At 42.2% G+C, this 15,130-nt stretch overlaps 1 protein-coding gene across 1 annotated transcript in view; it reads left to right on the forward strand.

Moving 5' to 3' along the window:
- The window catches only part of lamb3 (laminin subunit beta 3), a 47,414-nt gene that overhangs the window by 26,322 nt on the left and 5,962 nt on the right, over positions 1-15,130 (forward strand). The window contains exons 13-19 of the mRNA XM_080209703.1: positions 2,985-3,354; positions 5,919-6,088; positions 8,653-8,861; positions 10,989-11,177; positions 11,795-11,939; positions 13,218-13,425; positions 14,591-14,732. Coding sequence (XP_080065829.1) covers positions 2,985-3,354; positions 5,919-6,088; positions 8,653-8,861; positions 10,989-11,177; positions 11,795-11,939; positions 13,218-13,425; positions 14,591-14,732 — 1,433 coding nt within the window. The remainder of the gene's footprint in view (positions 1-2,984; positions 3,355-5,918; positions 6,089-8,652; positions 8,862-10,988; positions 11,178-11,794; positions 11,940-13,217; positions 13,426-14,590; positions 14,733-15,130) is intronic.

The following is a 15,130-nucleotide window of genomic DNA, read 5'->3' on the forward strand; positions in this document are numbered from 1 at the left end:
AGTTTTTGAAATAGGCCCTTCTTACTTTATCTAACACGAAGTAACAGGAAAAACTGTTATGGAGCCTCAATGGTGAACACTGGAGTGTTATATATTAATCAATTCAAGTACCTCGGCCTATGATCTCCATCCATTTCTCAATTTTTGACCTATGGTTCTATGGTCTATACCTACCCTCTGTATTGAAGTATACAGAGTGCATAGACCATAGAACCAAAGAAAAATTACAGCACAGGAAGAGGCCATTGATACATTATGTCTGCACCAGCCAAAGAAAGGTAAAAAGCAACTAGCTGACCATTTTAATCCCAGTTTCCAGCACCTGGTCCATAACTTTGCAGGTTACAACACTTCAGATGTAGATCCAGGTATGCATACATAAATATTTATGCACATATAGCCATACATGTGCACACATGTGCACACAAAAACAGGATTGGAAGGGCGTAGAGAACAAACTGTTAGATGTTTAAAAGGGAAACAGGAGATAGCTAAATGTCTGAGGTGATATTAATATCAAACATTAAAAGAAACTAAAGAGACACAGCAAGCTTGTGACTAGCCAAAGCAAGTATAGACAGAAGGTGCTGAGAGATTGAAACAGAATCCTATAGTTTGAAGAGAAGCAAACGTCAAGCAGAGACAGGCAGATCACTGCCAAAATGGTGATCAAATGGAAGGATTCCGCCAATGATAAACACATATACCATACCCACCACACCCTGCACCTCTCACTCTCTGTATAATTTAACATACCATTCCCTCATCACCAATATTTGCTGTCATGTAGAAGGTAAGTGCAACATTCAAGATTTTAAGTCATAAAGGTTAGGCCTATGTTCTTGGCTGATCACTCAGATTTCTCTCTTGTGTTGTGTTATATTTGTATTCTGTCACTCCAGTTCACTGTTCTAAATCTTCTTAATTCTGGTTGATGATAAAATGTGTTGTCAAAGTTCATCTCAGCACCTCTGATGTCATAATTTTAACTCTCGATTTTATTCCCTTCGGAGTGTCTTCATAGCTAATAACTGTTTCTCATCCTTTTCTTCTTGCATTTCTTAAGTTATCTGTTAGCCACTGGGAAACTGGCCTAGTCAACACAATGTGGAGATGCTGGTGTTGGACTGGGGTAAACACAGTAAGAAGTCTCGCAACACCAGGTTAAAGCGCTCTGAAAGGTAGTGGCTTTTGCTACCAAATAAACCTGTTGGACGTTAACCTGGTGTTGTGAGACTAGTAGACACAAACATGTCTGGGCTTCAACATTGGAAAGTGTCCCCTGTTGGTTTATTTTTGACTGCACAGGAGCTCCATCTAGGGGTCTAGATTAAGAGCTGCAGTTCAAACTTGAATCCCCAATTTAATAGGAATCATTGGTAAAATTCTATCACCCATTATTCTCCTCATTGCTGTGAATGAGGGGGGAAAAGATAAGCAGGAACCCCTAGCCCATCAAATCTGTATTGGTGTTATTTTTCACACAAATGATCAAGACTCCTTCCAATTTCCTGCTTTCTCATTATGCACTCTAATATTTCTCTTTTTCACCCAACCCTTAATTTTTAAATCCCTTGCTGTCCCTTTAGCAATATTAAACAGAATAGAATGGCCCAAACAACAAACGTGCCATTAAACAATCATTTAAATACACCCTCCAAATATAGCACCGTTATAACGCGATGGTTGGGGTCCATAAAATGTTATTGCGACAAAAGTGGGGTCGCGCTAAATTGGGCTGCTATAGTTACATGACGGGCGATCTCGGCGTCCGTCAGAGCTCTGTTTGTTTATACAATCACTACACGCTTCACTTACTTTTACACATCTTTTGATTGGCAGGTCCAGGCAAGTTTAAAGCAGGCAGTGGGAATGTTTATTTACACAAACACTTCCATGGTCCATTAAGTGTGAAGTACTTCCTCCACTGAACAACTATCTAATGTAGTGTTTTTCTAAGTGATAAGCCCTTTTGTCTGAACTGAGCAAGGGGGGAAGCAAATGTTTTCTGTACACAATTTCTTTCTAAGACAGATTACTTTCACTTTAGACTTAGATTGCAGCAACCAAACACTTTTCAGTTCCCCAGAAAGAGTGAAAAAAAGGGTCCAATGATTCATCGCGTTATATCCAAATTCACGCTAAATTGGGGTGCGTAAAATCAGGGTTTTACTGTATATGTATTTTAATGCTAGGTTGCTGACAGAACACATCTAATGCATTTCGTAACATTGTTGAATCTTGGTCAGACGGCTAACAGAATGTTTCAGAAGTGGCAGCAGAGCCCAGGGGGCTGTTGGGACAACTACCTGTCCCATTACCCACTCCTGAAGGCCCCAAAATAGATAGAACAAAGGGGGAACATTTGCAAATGTAAGTCATAGAATAGAATCCCTACAGAGCAGACTGAGGCCATCAGGTCATTGAATCTGCACCGACCACAATCCCACCAAGGCCCTTTTCCCATAACCCCACATATTTACCATGCTAATCCCCTTGACACTGGGATCAACTTAGCATGGCCAATCAACCTAATGCACACATCTTTGGAGTGTGGGAGGAAACCGGAGCAGCCAGAGAAAAAACAGGGAGAATGTGCAAACTCTACAAAGATAGTGATCCAAGGCCAGAATTGAACCCAGGTCCCTGGCATTGTGAGGCAGCACTGCTAACCACTGTGCCACCCCCAGTTGGGAATTAAACCATGTTTGTTATTTGGGCCATGCTATTCTGTTTAATATTGCTAAAGAGACAGCAAGGGATTTAAAAATTAAAGGGTTGGGTGAAAAAGAGAAATATTAGAGGGTGTAATGAGCAAGTAGGAGATTGGAAGGAGTTTTGATGATTTTTGTGAAAAGTACAACCTCCCCCTCCCCTCCATCATGTTGATCTGGTCTTGATGATGTTACGATTGAGTATTGATGTAGCATGATGTTAATTGAATGTCAAGAACCAATCCTCTTTGGAACTTGCTGTCTTGATAGGATGTGATTGCGACCAGAGTGGTAGCGAGTCTGGCCGATGTGACAAGAGCACTGGGCAATGCCTCTGCCACACAGGCTTTACAGGGCGGCGTTGTAATGAGTGCCAGCGGATCCGTGGCTACTGCGCCGACTTTCCAAACTGCAAACAGTGTCACCCATGTTTCCAGATTGTGGATAACCAACTACGCACCTTAAATATTCGCCACAAAGCCTTGGTGAACATAAAGCTGCCAGCTCAAGTGGGAAATCAGTACAATTCTGAGATTGGGAGCCTCGATAACAAACTGAAACAGGTACAGGCAATAATTGACAACCCAGCCGTGACAGACAGCACAGTCACAGAGGTGTACAACAACTACAAGCGACTCAGGTAGGATGGATGAATTATTGATCAAATGCTAATTTATTTGTCACTCTGTACTCCTGCAGATTTACTTTCTTTTCAGTACAGGATTTTGGTTTTCACCTTATTTCTCTATCCTATGGGGGCACTCTGGCATAAACGACCCTCTACCTGACAGGGACTGGTCACTCAGTCTCATCCTTTTCTCAATGCCTGAATTAACAGACCACGTCCTGAGCTCAAGCTCCGCTGCTTGAGCAAATAACCTAGGTTGGCACTTCAGTTCAGTGCTGAGGGATCGCTGCGCTGTCAGAGGTGCTACTTTTCAGAGGCAACATTAAAGCCAGGCCCTGCCTGCCCTCTCAGACGGGTGTAAAAGATTCCCTATTGCTGTTTGATAAAGGAGCAACACGGTGGCACAGTGGTTAGCACTGCTGCCTCACAGTGCCAGGGACCTAGGTTCAATTCTGGCCTCAGGTGTGTTTCTGTGTGGTGTTTGCACGCTCTCCCCATGCCTGCGCACCTCTGGATGCTCTGCTTTCCTCCTATGCTCCAAAGATGTGCAGATTGGGTTGATTGGCCATGCTAAATTGCCCCTTAGAGTCAGGGGAATTAGCAGGGTGAATACGTGGGGTTACAGAGATAGGACCTGGCTGGGATTGTTGTTGGTGCGGCCTTGATGGGCTGAATGGCCTCCTTTTGCACGTAGGGATTCTATTATTCTATATGGCAGCAGTGATCACACTTTAGAAGTACTTCATTAACCATGAAATGCTGGAGTTACAAAAGGGGTGATATAAATTCATTTTTAATATAGTATAAATGAATTATAAGATTTATGAGTGGGAAGATGCACAAAAATAATAAACTTACTCTGGAGATATGTATCCCCAGGATCATGTTGTAACTATGTCTGTAGTAGAAATATGTGTACAGTTGCTGATGGTACAGAAATGTTGTGTTGCTGTAAAGAAGAGACAGTGCTGTCCTAATCAGTGAAATCTTGGATAGTATAAGTGGGATTTTCTGGCTTTGATCGATGGGAGGCCAGAAAATTCCACCTGAGGTCAACAAACCTTTCTATTGTCCGCTTCTCACCTGCTCCGATTTCTGTAGCAGACAGGGAGGTAGAATTCCGGTGTTTTTTTCTTTCTTTCAGCAATACTCCAAGACATTTAGTGACTTACTCCTGCATTTCACTGATATTTGAAGTTGCTTTTAAGATTGCATTGCTGTACAAATTCACTTTCCTAACCGTGACTTTGTTTAAAGTGCAGTGGAAAGGCAACAAGCTTTTACTTCCAAAATTCTTACGGGGTGTGAGAGAGTGGGTGTGGACAGGCTGTTTCCCCTGGCTGCTGACTCTAAACACAGTAAAAAGTCTGACAACACCAGGTTTAAGTCCAACCGATTTATTTGATAATACTCACAAGCTTTCGGAGTTTGCCCCTTCGTCAGGTGAGTGGAGAGTTCCAGTCTCAAACAGAGCATATAAAAGGCACACAAAGTTTACAGCATACTGATTAGAATGCGAGTCTTTACAGCTAACCTGCTATTCAAGTCTTAAAGATGCAGACAATGTGTGTGGAGATAGCACAGGCTAAAGAGATGTGTATTGTCTCCAGACAACATTGTCTGGAGACAATACACATCTCTTTAGCCTGTGCTATCTCCACTCACATTGTCTGCATCTTTAAGACTTGAATAGCAGGTTAGCTGTAAAGACTCGCATTCTAATCAGTATGCTGTAAACTTTGTGTGCCTTTTATATGCTCTGTTTGAGACTGGAACTCTCCACTCACCTGACGAAGGGGCAAACTCCGAAAGCTTGTGAGTATTATCAAATAAATCGGTTGGACTTAAACCTGGTGTTGTCAGACTTTTTACTGTGTTTACGCCAGTCCAACGCCGGCATTCCCACATCATGCTGACTCTAAAACCAGGGGCACATAGTCTCAGAATAAGGGACCAGCCATTTAAGACTAAAATGAGAAAAGGAATTTCTTCATTCAGAGGGTGGTGAATCTTTGGAATTCTCTAATCCAGTGAGATGTGGGAGCTCAATCATCAAGCATGTTCGAAATCAATAGGTTTCTGGAGACTAGTGACATCAAGATAGTGCAAGGAAGTGGCACTCAGGTAAATGATTGGCCATCATCTCATTGAATGGCAGAGCAGGCTCAATGGGCCAAAGGGTCTCCATCTTCTGCAATGCCGAATGAAACACCTGAATCTAGACTGATTCCCGCTTTTGACTCAGCATCAGGCTTTGATATGAAATGATCAGCCTGATTTAAGTCAAAATGTTCAGTCTCTGACTTGCTGGCTGGAATTTTACAGTCTCGCCCACCCTAGAATTGGAGCAGGTGAGGCTCGCAGAGCTGCATTCACCGTTGGCCTCAGGCAGGATCTAATGAGGCTCGGGCGGGCGAAATTCCAGGAGCTGTGGAGCCAAAAATACAAATCCGAGGATTCCATAATAATACTTGTCAGGGTTCTGTAGAATCCGGGTTTCACCATTCCCTACGCTCCTGTGTCACAGTAAAGCCAGGATTTTGTTCCTCAATTTGTTTGTTTATATTTGGATGCAGGGTGGAAGCTGATCGGATCAATCCTGATTCCAATGTTGTGGATCAAAGTTATCACCTGAGCAATGAAATGGATGTCTTGGACACTAATATCAAAAGCATCAACAGCCAACTGCAGATCACAAAGGAAAAGATGGAGATATTCATCAATGAAGGGTCACAAGGCACACAAGGTGAATCCACGCTGGCATTCTGTTGCAGTAAATGATCTGATTTTTGACTTCTGCAGACTGAAGTATCATTTTAAATCTGCTCTGATGAAGGGTCATCCTGACTCGAATTGTTGGCTTCTATTCTGTCTCCACAGATGCTATCAGACTCGTTGAATTTCTCCCACATTTTCTGCTTTTGTATCATTTTAAATGGTGTTGTAACTTTGACGGTTAACAGTAGTGTGGAACAGACCAGGCGAGTAGGAGAGTAACAGATTAGAGTGATTGAAGAGAGGAGAGAAAACTTGAGATTTGTTTTATTTTTAATTTTACTTGATTTGATTCATTGTTATCACAAGTATTAGCATAAAGTGAAAAGTACTGTTTCTTGCACGCTATACAAAGTATACCGTTCATAGAGAAGGAAACGAGAGAGTGAAGAATGTCACTTCCGCAGTTCTCAATTAAAACATTTAAAGAGGGTAAGTGGCCAGAGGGAGAGGCCCAGGTGAAGGAAGAATAATGGACATGGGTAAACAGGCACACGGCACCTGGCCAAAGAGGCCAGTGGGAAGGCGAAGAGGATTGAAGAAGAACTCAATGTTGTCCTCAGTTCAAAACTCATTGAGGTGGGGGTATTAAGGGGATGAAGCTCAGGCCTTTGCTGAGGACAGATCATTTAATGCCAGAAACAGGAAGGTCAGAGGGCATCATGAATACATGGCAAGGTTTAGATTAGAAGAAGGGATTGATTCATAGGGACCCAGAAGATTCCAGGTTGATCCAAATCTGTGCTGAGTTAGCTAATCTCAATCAGCTGTTGATAGCCAAGAAGGTAACAGTAAATCAGCCAGTTTTTCTGCTGCAGAACGCTCACCGTCTGGTAAGTCCCAGGAGGAGGTGCACGTGTGCAGATGTTAAAGGAGGACAGTACTGGGGGTTGGGCTGTGAGGTCCACACACTCAGATTGAAATAGCTAGTAAACTTTCACAATCAAAACTGACTTTGACAATAGCACTGCTGCCTCACAGTGCCAGAGACCCGTGTTCAATTCCCAGCTTGGGTCTGTGTGGAGTCTGTACGTTCTCCCCATTTCTGCATGGGTTTCCTTCAGTTGTTCTGGTTTCCTCCCACAGATCAAAAGACATGCTGTTTAAGTGCATTGGTCATGCTAAATTTTCCCTTCAGGCTTCAGATTGTGGCGACTACGAGTTTTTCACTATAACTTCATTGCAGTGTTAATGTAAGCCTACTTGTGATAATAAATAAAACTTTAAACTTTTAAGATACATGGTAAATATCAGAGAATAACAGGCACATCTGAAATCACACTGAAACCTGAAGTTAAGCTTTGAAAAACAGGGGATTTGTAAATTATGTTTCATTTTGTGGGATTGGATATTGCTATGATGTGCCAGTGGGTCAGAGAAGGTTTGAATTATAAGGAGAGGCTGCAAATGCTGGGACAATTTTCCCTGGAGCATTGGAGGATGAGCGTTGACCTTATAGAGGTTTATAAAATCAGGAGGAGCATAGATAAGGTGAATAGGGGAGGGTAGGGGAGTCCAAAACTTAAGATAAGACTGGAAAGATTTAAAAGGGACCCGAGGGGCAACTTTTTCACACAGAAGGTGGTGCTTATTGGAATGAGCTGTCAGAGGAGGTAGTAAAGACGGGTATAACTACAATATATAATAGACTGGTACATGGATGAGAAAAGTTTAAAGGAATATGGGCTAAACGTAGGCATATGGGACTAGTTCAGTTTAGGAAACCTGGTCGTCATGGATGAGTTGGGCAAAAGGGCCTGTTTTCATGCTGCATATCTCTATATCCAGAATTTTACCGTTCTGCCCGCCACTGGAATTGAGGTGGGCGAGGAGCGGACCATGGAATGGTCTGTTGACCTCAGGGGCGAGCAAGGCCATAAAATCCTGCCCTCTGACTCTATGCTCCTAACAGGAGCTTTGAGTCTCAGCCAAGAGGAGGCTTTCACTCAATTGAGGGAAAATTGGAGGAGATTCTTCCTGCATCTCGATCTCGCTGCCTCCCAACTCTTTACATTAACATAGTATCATTGAATACCTACAGTGCAGAAGGAGGCTCATCGAGTCTGCACCGACCACAATTCCACCCAGGCCCTATTCCTATAACCCACATACATACTTTGCTAATCCCCCTGACATTTGCATGGCCAATCATCCCGTACATCTTTGCATTGTGGGAGAAAACCGGAGCACCAGGAGGAAACCCACACAGACAATGGGAGAACATGCAAACTCCACACAGACTGTGACCAGAGGTCAGAATTGAACCCGGGTCCCTGGTGCTGTGAGGCAGCAGCGCTAACCACTGTCCCACCATTTGAACAATATTGACCAATATTAGAGAATATGGTGCTTGCCCAGACTTTCTGCAGGATCATGTGGATAGGAAGCCTATAGGAATGCCAGAGAAAGTAACTTACAAAACGAAGAGGATCAGTTAATAATCGTACAAAATCTGAACATGTTCAGCTTTCTCCTGAACCCTCCCGTACACGGTGTATTCAGATCAGGGTGACTGATGGTTTCTGTTTCCTCCAGGTACTTTCAACAGCATTCTGTCATCATATCAACGGTCTGGTAAAGCAAAGGACAGGATTGTTGCCGTGGAACCCATCATTCTTAAATCTAGAGAAGCTCGGTTAACTGCAAATCAACTTATTAAACGCGTAAACACAGATAACAGGAATAAACTGGAGAAGCTGAAGAATGGTCTGAAGTCTCCCAATGTAAACCCTCTCATCAACAAAGTAAGTAAACAATGGGGTGTGTGAATTAGCACAAGAAAAGACCTGTGATCATGGGCAGGATTTGTAGCCATAGTGGATGTGAGATTATCCGTTCTCGTACACTTATGGCCTCTCTGATTGTTATAAGTGAATTGAAACAACTAAGTCTAGAAAAAGGTTGACAAATTAAGACATGTCATAGCATTCGCAGGGCACTGGTTTCCTTTTTCCATCTGAATTTAGTGATCCTTGGACATCTACATTTCAACTCTGATAACCAGCAATTCACTCTGGACAAAATTTCCCTGGGCATTGACAAAGACCGATAACAGGCAGCAAAAGCAGGGTTGAAGCCTTTGGCAGCAATGGCCGAAACTCTACCCCTTCATCCACCCGATTCCAGGGTGGGTGAGGTGCCCAGAACAGAAATCTCCATTGACCTCAGGCAGATTTTACGATCTTGCCCGAGCGAGGTTGTAAAATCCCACCCAAGTACTCTGTCAGATCATTCAACACTTAGTCTCAACAACATATAGGGACAGGTCCCACAATGTAACGGTGGCAATCAGAGTCCATCCCATCAGCAACTTAGTCCCTCCAGCATCGGGGCACCATTTTCAAAGGCTACCCAATGCACAATCATTTGCCAGGAACCAGCCCCCCCCACCCGCCCCATGCATCCCCTCCCTCCCCGCCGTCAGTACTGCCTCCTGGCAGTGACCCCAGCCCCCTGTCCCATTCCCCAAGTGATGCACTCATCTGAGCTCTCCTAGAAGTCTGCTCGCCAGATGCACGCTCTGGGAGAGCAGTCAGGCTTCACATTGTTCTGCCCTCATACAGACATGAATGGATTTTCTTACAGGGTGGCAGAGAGGGGACTATGGAACGCTTCAGATGTAGAAGCCTAGTAGTGGAATCACAATGCACGCAGAAAATGCGTTATGTCCCTCACAGGGAGCGGAGTCGATCGCATCATATTTTTATATCGATCTGAAACGCGATTTCATCTTCGCAAAAGATTTTCTGCTCCCTTCACAGAGCACAACCGAAAAACAGGAGTGGAAATTCGCAGCCAATGTGTATTTAAATATAATTTTCCTCTTATGTAATCCACTTATTTTGCACCTCAGCAAAATTATAACACCACAGAAGACCTTCTCCGTCTTCATCCCTGATTACATTTGGGTTGACCTGTGATTTATGCTGGAATCGGGGCAGGCGAGGTTCACAGAAAGGCATTTTCCTTTGGCCTCAGGCAGGATCTTATGAGCCTCGGGCAGACGAGGTGCTAAAATTCCAGCATTAAAGATCTTATTCTTCACAAGGGTTCCAATTTCAACAGCGCAGTGATGCAGAGTAAAACCATTTTATTATATATTCATTTATGGGATATGGGCATCGCTGGCTGGACAGTATTTATTGCCCATCCCTAGTTGCCCTTGGAGGACAATTGAGAGTCAACCACATTGCTGTGACTCTGGAGTCACATGTAGGCCAGGTAAGGATGGCAAATTTCTCTCCCTAAAGGACGTTAGTGAACCAGATGGGTTTTTCTGACAATCAACAATGGTTTCATTGTCACCAGTAGATTTTTAATGCCAGATTTTTTTTTATCAAATTCAAATTCCACCATCTGCCATGGCGGGATTCAAACTTGGATCCCTGAAACATTAGCTGAGATCCTGGAATAATAAGTCTAGTGCCTCCCCATTGTATTTCTAGAATTTCAAAGTGAGTCCAGACAATTGGTACTTGAGGGAGCAGTCCTGAGATTAGCTGTATTGTAAACGCGACTTTGTCATTTGGCATGAGAAATGTTTATGCAACGTCAAACAGTTCCATTACTGAAATACAGTGCTATTGTGTAATTGGTGACAAGAGTTTGCTCCCTGTGCAATATCAAAGTGGCGTAACAGCACGTTGCCACAAGTCACTGCACCTCACTGAGGTTCACGCTTAGGTTCAGTATAATTCCTAACAGCTGTAGTACTGCACCTCGATTATACTCACACAGTCAGGAGCTGTGAAAATCTGGTAAGTTTTCTTTATAGGACTTCATAAAACCTGCTTTAAATTTTATTAATGCAGATTATTTTTGTTGAAGATATATCACGATTTTCAACCGTTACGATTATGATCTGTCTCCAGGTCTGTGGCGGCTCTAGGACAGAACCTTGCACCGCAGAAAGTTGCCCGGGCGACCTTTGTCCAGAGACATGCGAAGGTATCAATTGCCAGGGGGCACTTCATCTGGCCAAGAAAGCTATTGAAGATGCTGAGAGAGGAAGTATTTCTATACCAGATGTCTCCAACAGAATCACACAACTCACCAAGAGGGTAAAAACATTTCCTAAAATGTTCAGAAGTTATAGTGATACATGACACAGCACAGGAATTCTTATATGTGGGCAGCACGGTACCACTGTGGTTAACACTGCTGCCTCACAGCACCAGGAACCAGGGTTCAAATCCCGGCTTGGGTCACTGTCTGTGTGGAGTCTGCACATTCTTCCCATGTCTGCGTGAGTTTCCTACGGGTGCTCCGGTTTCCTCCCACAGTCCGATAGACGTGCTGGTTAGGTGCATTGACCCAAACAGGCATCGGAACGTGGAGACCAGGGGATTTTCACATTAATTTCATTGGAATGTTAATGTAAGCCTTACTTGTGACTAATAAATAAACTTTACTTTATATGTAGGTTTAATTATTGCCATAATTTTGTTTATGGGACAATTGAAATATTGGAAATATTACTTTTAATAATTAAACTTTGGCAGCAGTTATATGTAACTGAATATTATCATTATTTATTAAAAATTCAATTATTATTTATTAAGATTCCTATAAATATTTGGCTATTTTTAATGGGGAAGGTGTTAACATTGATACCAGTTGTGAAAGCCTCAGTGACGGAGAATGTGTTGTATTTTAACCTGTGCTTACTTACTTCCAGCTTGAAAATACAGATCAAAAAGCACAACAAATGAAGAGCAACACCTTGCGTTTGAAAAATCAAATTGCCTCAGCCAATGATCAGATGAAAAAAAATATTGCAGACATCAAGACCCTCATTGCCACAGTCAAGTATTTCCTGACATGTAGGTGATCAACTATCCAAAGTCTTGATTTAATTTATTTTGATTGATTTACACTGTGTCACAAGGGGAATAAAAGCAGGTTCCTGTCTAGAGTCAGCATACAATTTGCATGCAGTGCTCTTCAGCAAACTCATAGTTTATACTCTACGGCCGGGATTCTCCAATCCCATCTGAGGCCGCGATTCTCCAGTCCCGCTGCAGTGAAAGGAAGTTTGGTTAAGCGCCAAATTCTCCGTGCACGCTGGCAGCAGTGACAGGGCAAACGAGATCGTAGAACCCTACCCCATATCTGTTAACTGATTCTACTGTCACAAATTAGGAAGTGAGTTATACTAAAACTCGTGAATGAACTGTCTATCGCAAACATTGGAATTCGATTAACAAAGCCACTTTGTGAGCTTGGACTTTCGTGCCAGGTGCAATACAGGAAGATTGAATAAACAGCATTATCACTACATGCTGTCATTCAATAGCTGCTATATTGATGTGAGCATATCACTTTGAAAAGTGAAGATCAGTAATGCTGCTCATTCCTACTTGAATGTTTCATATTCCCCTTTTCGTTCCACCAAGGTTGCACCTGAGCAAAAAGAAACTCGAGAATTCACATGTAATAAAAAATACTTTTACTGATATTAGTGGGCGGACACTGGATGAATTCTTCTGTACACTCTTGTGACTCTTGTCAGTTAACAGCTCCACTGACAAAGAAATACAAAAAAGGTTAGCACAGCTGCATCACAGCTGCAGGACGCAGGTTTGATTCTGGCCTTGGGTCGCTGTTGTGTGGAGTTTGAATGCCGTGTCTGTGTGGGTTTCCTCCTGGTACCCCAGTTTCCTCCCACAGTCCAAAGATGTACATGTGAGGTGAATTGACCATAGTAAATGTTTGGGGTTACAAGTATAGCGCAGGGGAGAAGGCCATGCAGACTCGATGGGTTGAATGGCCTCTTCTGCACTACAGGGATTCTATGGCCCTATGATCATACAATTGAGTTAAGATCATCAACAGCCATTTTGAGGTTCCAGGGTTGTCAACTTTGTAAAGTTTCTTTACTTAAGATACATTTGAGATTTACTTTACTCAGTGTGGTGTGAGATTGTGAAAGAACTCATAGTAAAAGATAGTTATGGGCAAACAAAACTTGTATCTTTGACTTTGCCCAAAGGGTGGGTGATTTTAAATCATGAAGCTTTAATGTTGTTTACAGGATGGATTGATATTTTGCCAGGTGCTACAATAGCATTGTTGATTTACGTATCGCTCAATTTTTACAGCAACTCAGGCAGATCCAGATGAAATTCAAAGAATTAGTGAGTATGTTCTCACACTCCAACTTCCCATTGATGCAATTACGATCAGAGATAAAATCATCACTTTACAAAACATTGCAGCTGGAATTCCTGATGTAACTGAAATACTCACAAATACACAGGGTGATGTTGCCAAGGCGAAGATTCTCCTCGAAAATGCAAATGAAGCCAGGTACTAAGTGAATCTCATTTTAAACATCATCAGGCTTAGGAGAGAGAGAGAGAGACAATCCTCTAGTGCTTCGTCGCTGTAAATCTAGAACCCAATTGACGCGTTCCTGCAAGAAGGTGATTTTAAACATTTCAATTCTTTTGGAACAACATTTATTTCAATATAAATTAATTTACCAATAATTTTCAAAATTGCATTGCATCTTGATAGCAAGTCATCAGAAATAAAGTAAGAAATATGTTAGGAATCAGATCATAAACCCCAAAGTATATTATGGAGTTAGACCAGGCTCCAATTACATTTTTTTAATTTTAACCTGAATGTGAGAATAAGTTGTTTCACTCCAGGTATGATTCTATTGACACCCTAGGAAGCTTTTATCAAAACAAACTTTATTTTAACAATACAGTTTAAATATAAAGAATGAATTAGCTGAACTTTTACCAATTGAAATAATTAAACGTGACAAGATATAATTCTTAATTGTTAACATATCTAGTTCCAATTTAGGCAATATTTCTCACAGACTAAAACGCTTCTTCAAAGCCAGTTAGCAAAAACACAGGCTTACATTCTAGTATGTGGGCTGCCAGTCCTCAAGCCTTTGAACACTTCAGGACAGAGTTACAGAGAGACATCTGTCTTCTGACACTCAAACTGCAGCCTCCAGAAAGAGGGAGAGAAAAACACCTCTTGCTTCATTCAAGATCAAACAGAAAACAAATTCTTTTTTATCTGTAATCTTAGCCCCTTCCCTTCACACGACTCTGTCTCTTATCAATCAACCTAATCAAAGCCCTACTCCAGGGGAAAATCAAAAATAAGCAAAAAATGCATTAGCTCAGGCTAAAACAAGCACCCCATTATCTAGGAGCAGTGTCTCCACATGGAGCTGTCTGGATTGCAGACAGATCAATACCTGGTAAACCAGAGCTGAATTTTAAACATAACCCTCAGAAGATACATGATATAAATCCATTTCTTAAAGGCACAGCATCATCACAATTGGAAAAGCACACCTAAAGTTAAGCTTCAGTCCTGAAAGGGCTCTCACTACACTGTCAATTCTTTAAAGAGTTTATTTCTCTATTATCTTTGATATATGATTAAAGGTACATTCAAATTAAGATGTCCTCATTCTTCATCCATTGCTGTTGTGATCCAGGGACAGAGCTAGCAGAGTGAAGGATAACATCAACAAAGTACAGGATGCTCTAGCAGATGCCAATGCGACCCTCAAGACTGTGGGTGACATGATTGAAGATGCCACAGAGGCTATTGACACCATCCAGGAAAAAACCACAGAGGTAGATGAAGCATGTTATAATTTCAAAGCTCCTTCAACTGTAATTAAAATAACAGTAATATTTCTGCAGCATGTCCATCCTAAAATGGATATAATTAAATGTTTTGGTATTTCCTTCCTCACCATGACACAGGTTCTTCCTTGATAGTGAACACCAACTGTCTGACTATCAAATGTCTCCACATTTTCCCTCAATATAGTGGCATAGTGGTTAGCACCACTGCCTCAAGCTTCAGAGACCCACATTCAATTCCAGCCTTGAGTGACTTGCTTTGTGGAGTTTGCACATTCTCCCCATGTGTGCGCAGGGTGCGCCAGTTTACTCCCACAGTCCAAATGTATGCAGGTAAGATGGATTGGCCATGCTAAATTGCCCCTTAGTGTCCCAAGGTGTGTGGA

The sequence above is a fragment of the Carcharhinus amblyrhynchos genome, chromosome 22 (genome assembly GCF_965287045.1).
Source record: "Carcharhinus amblyrhynchos chromosome 22, sCarAmb.v2.hapA, whole genome shotgun sequence".
Classification (NCBI taxonomy): Eukaryota; Metazoa; Chordata; class Chondrichthyes; order Carcharhiniformes; family Carcharhinidae; genus Carcharhinus; species Carcharhinus amblyrhynchos.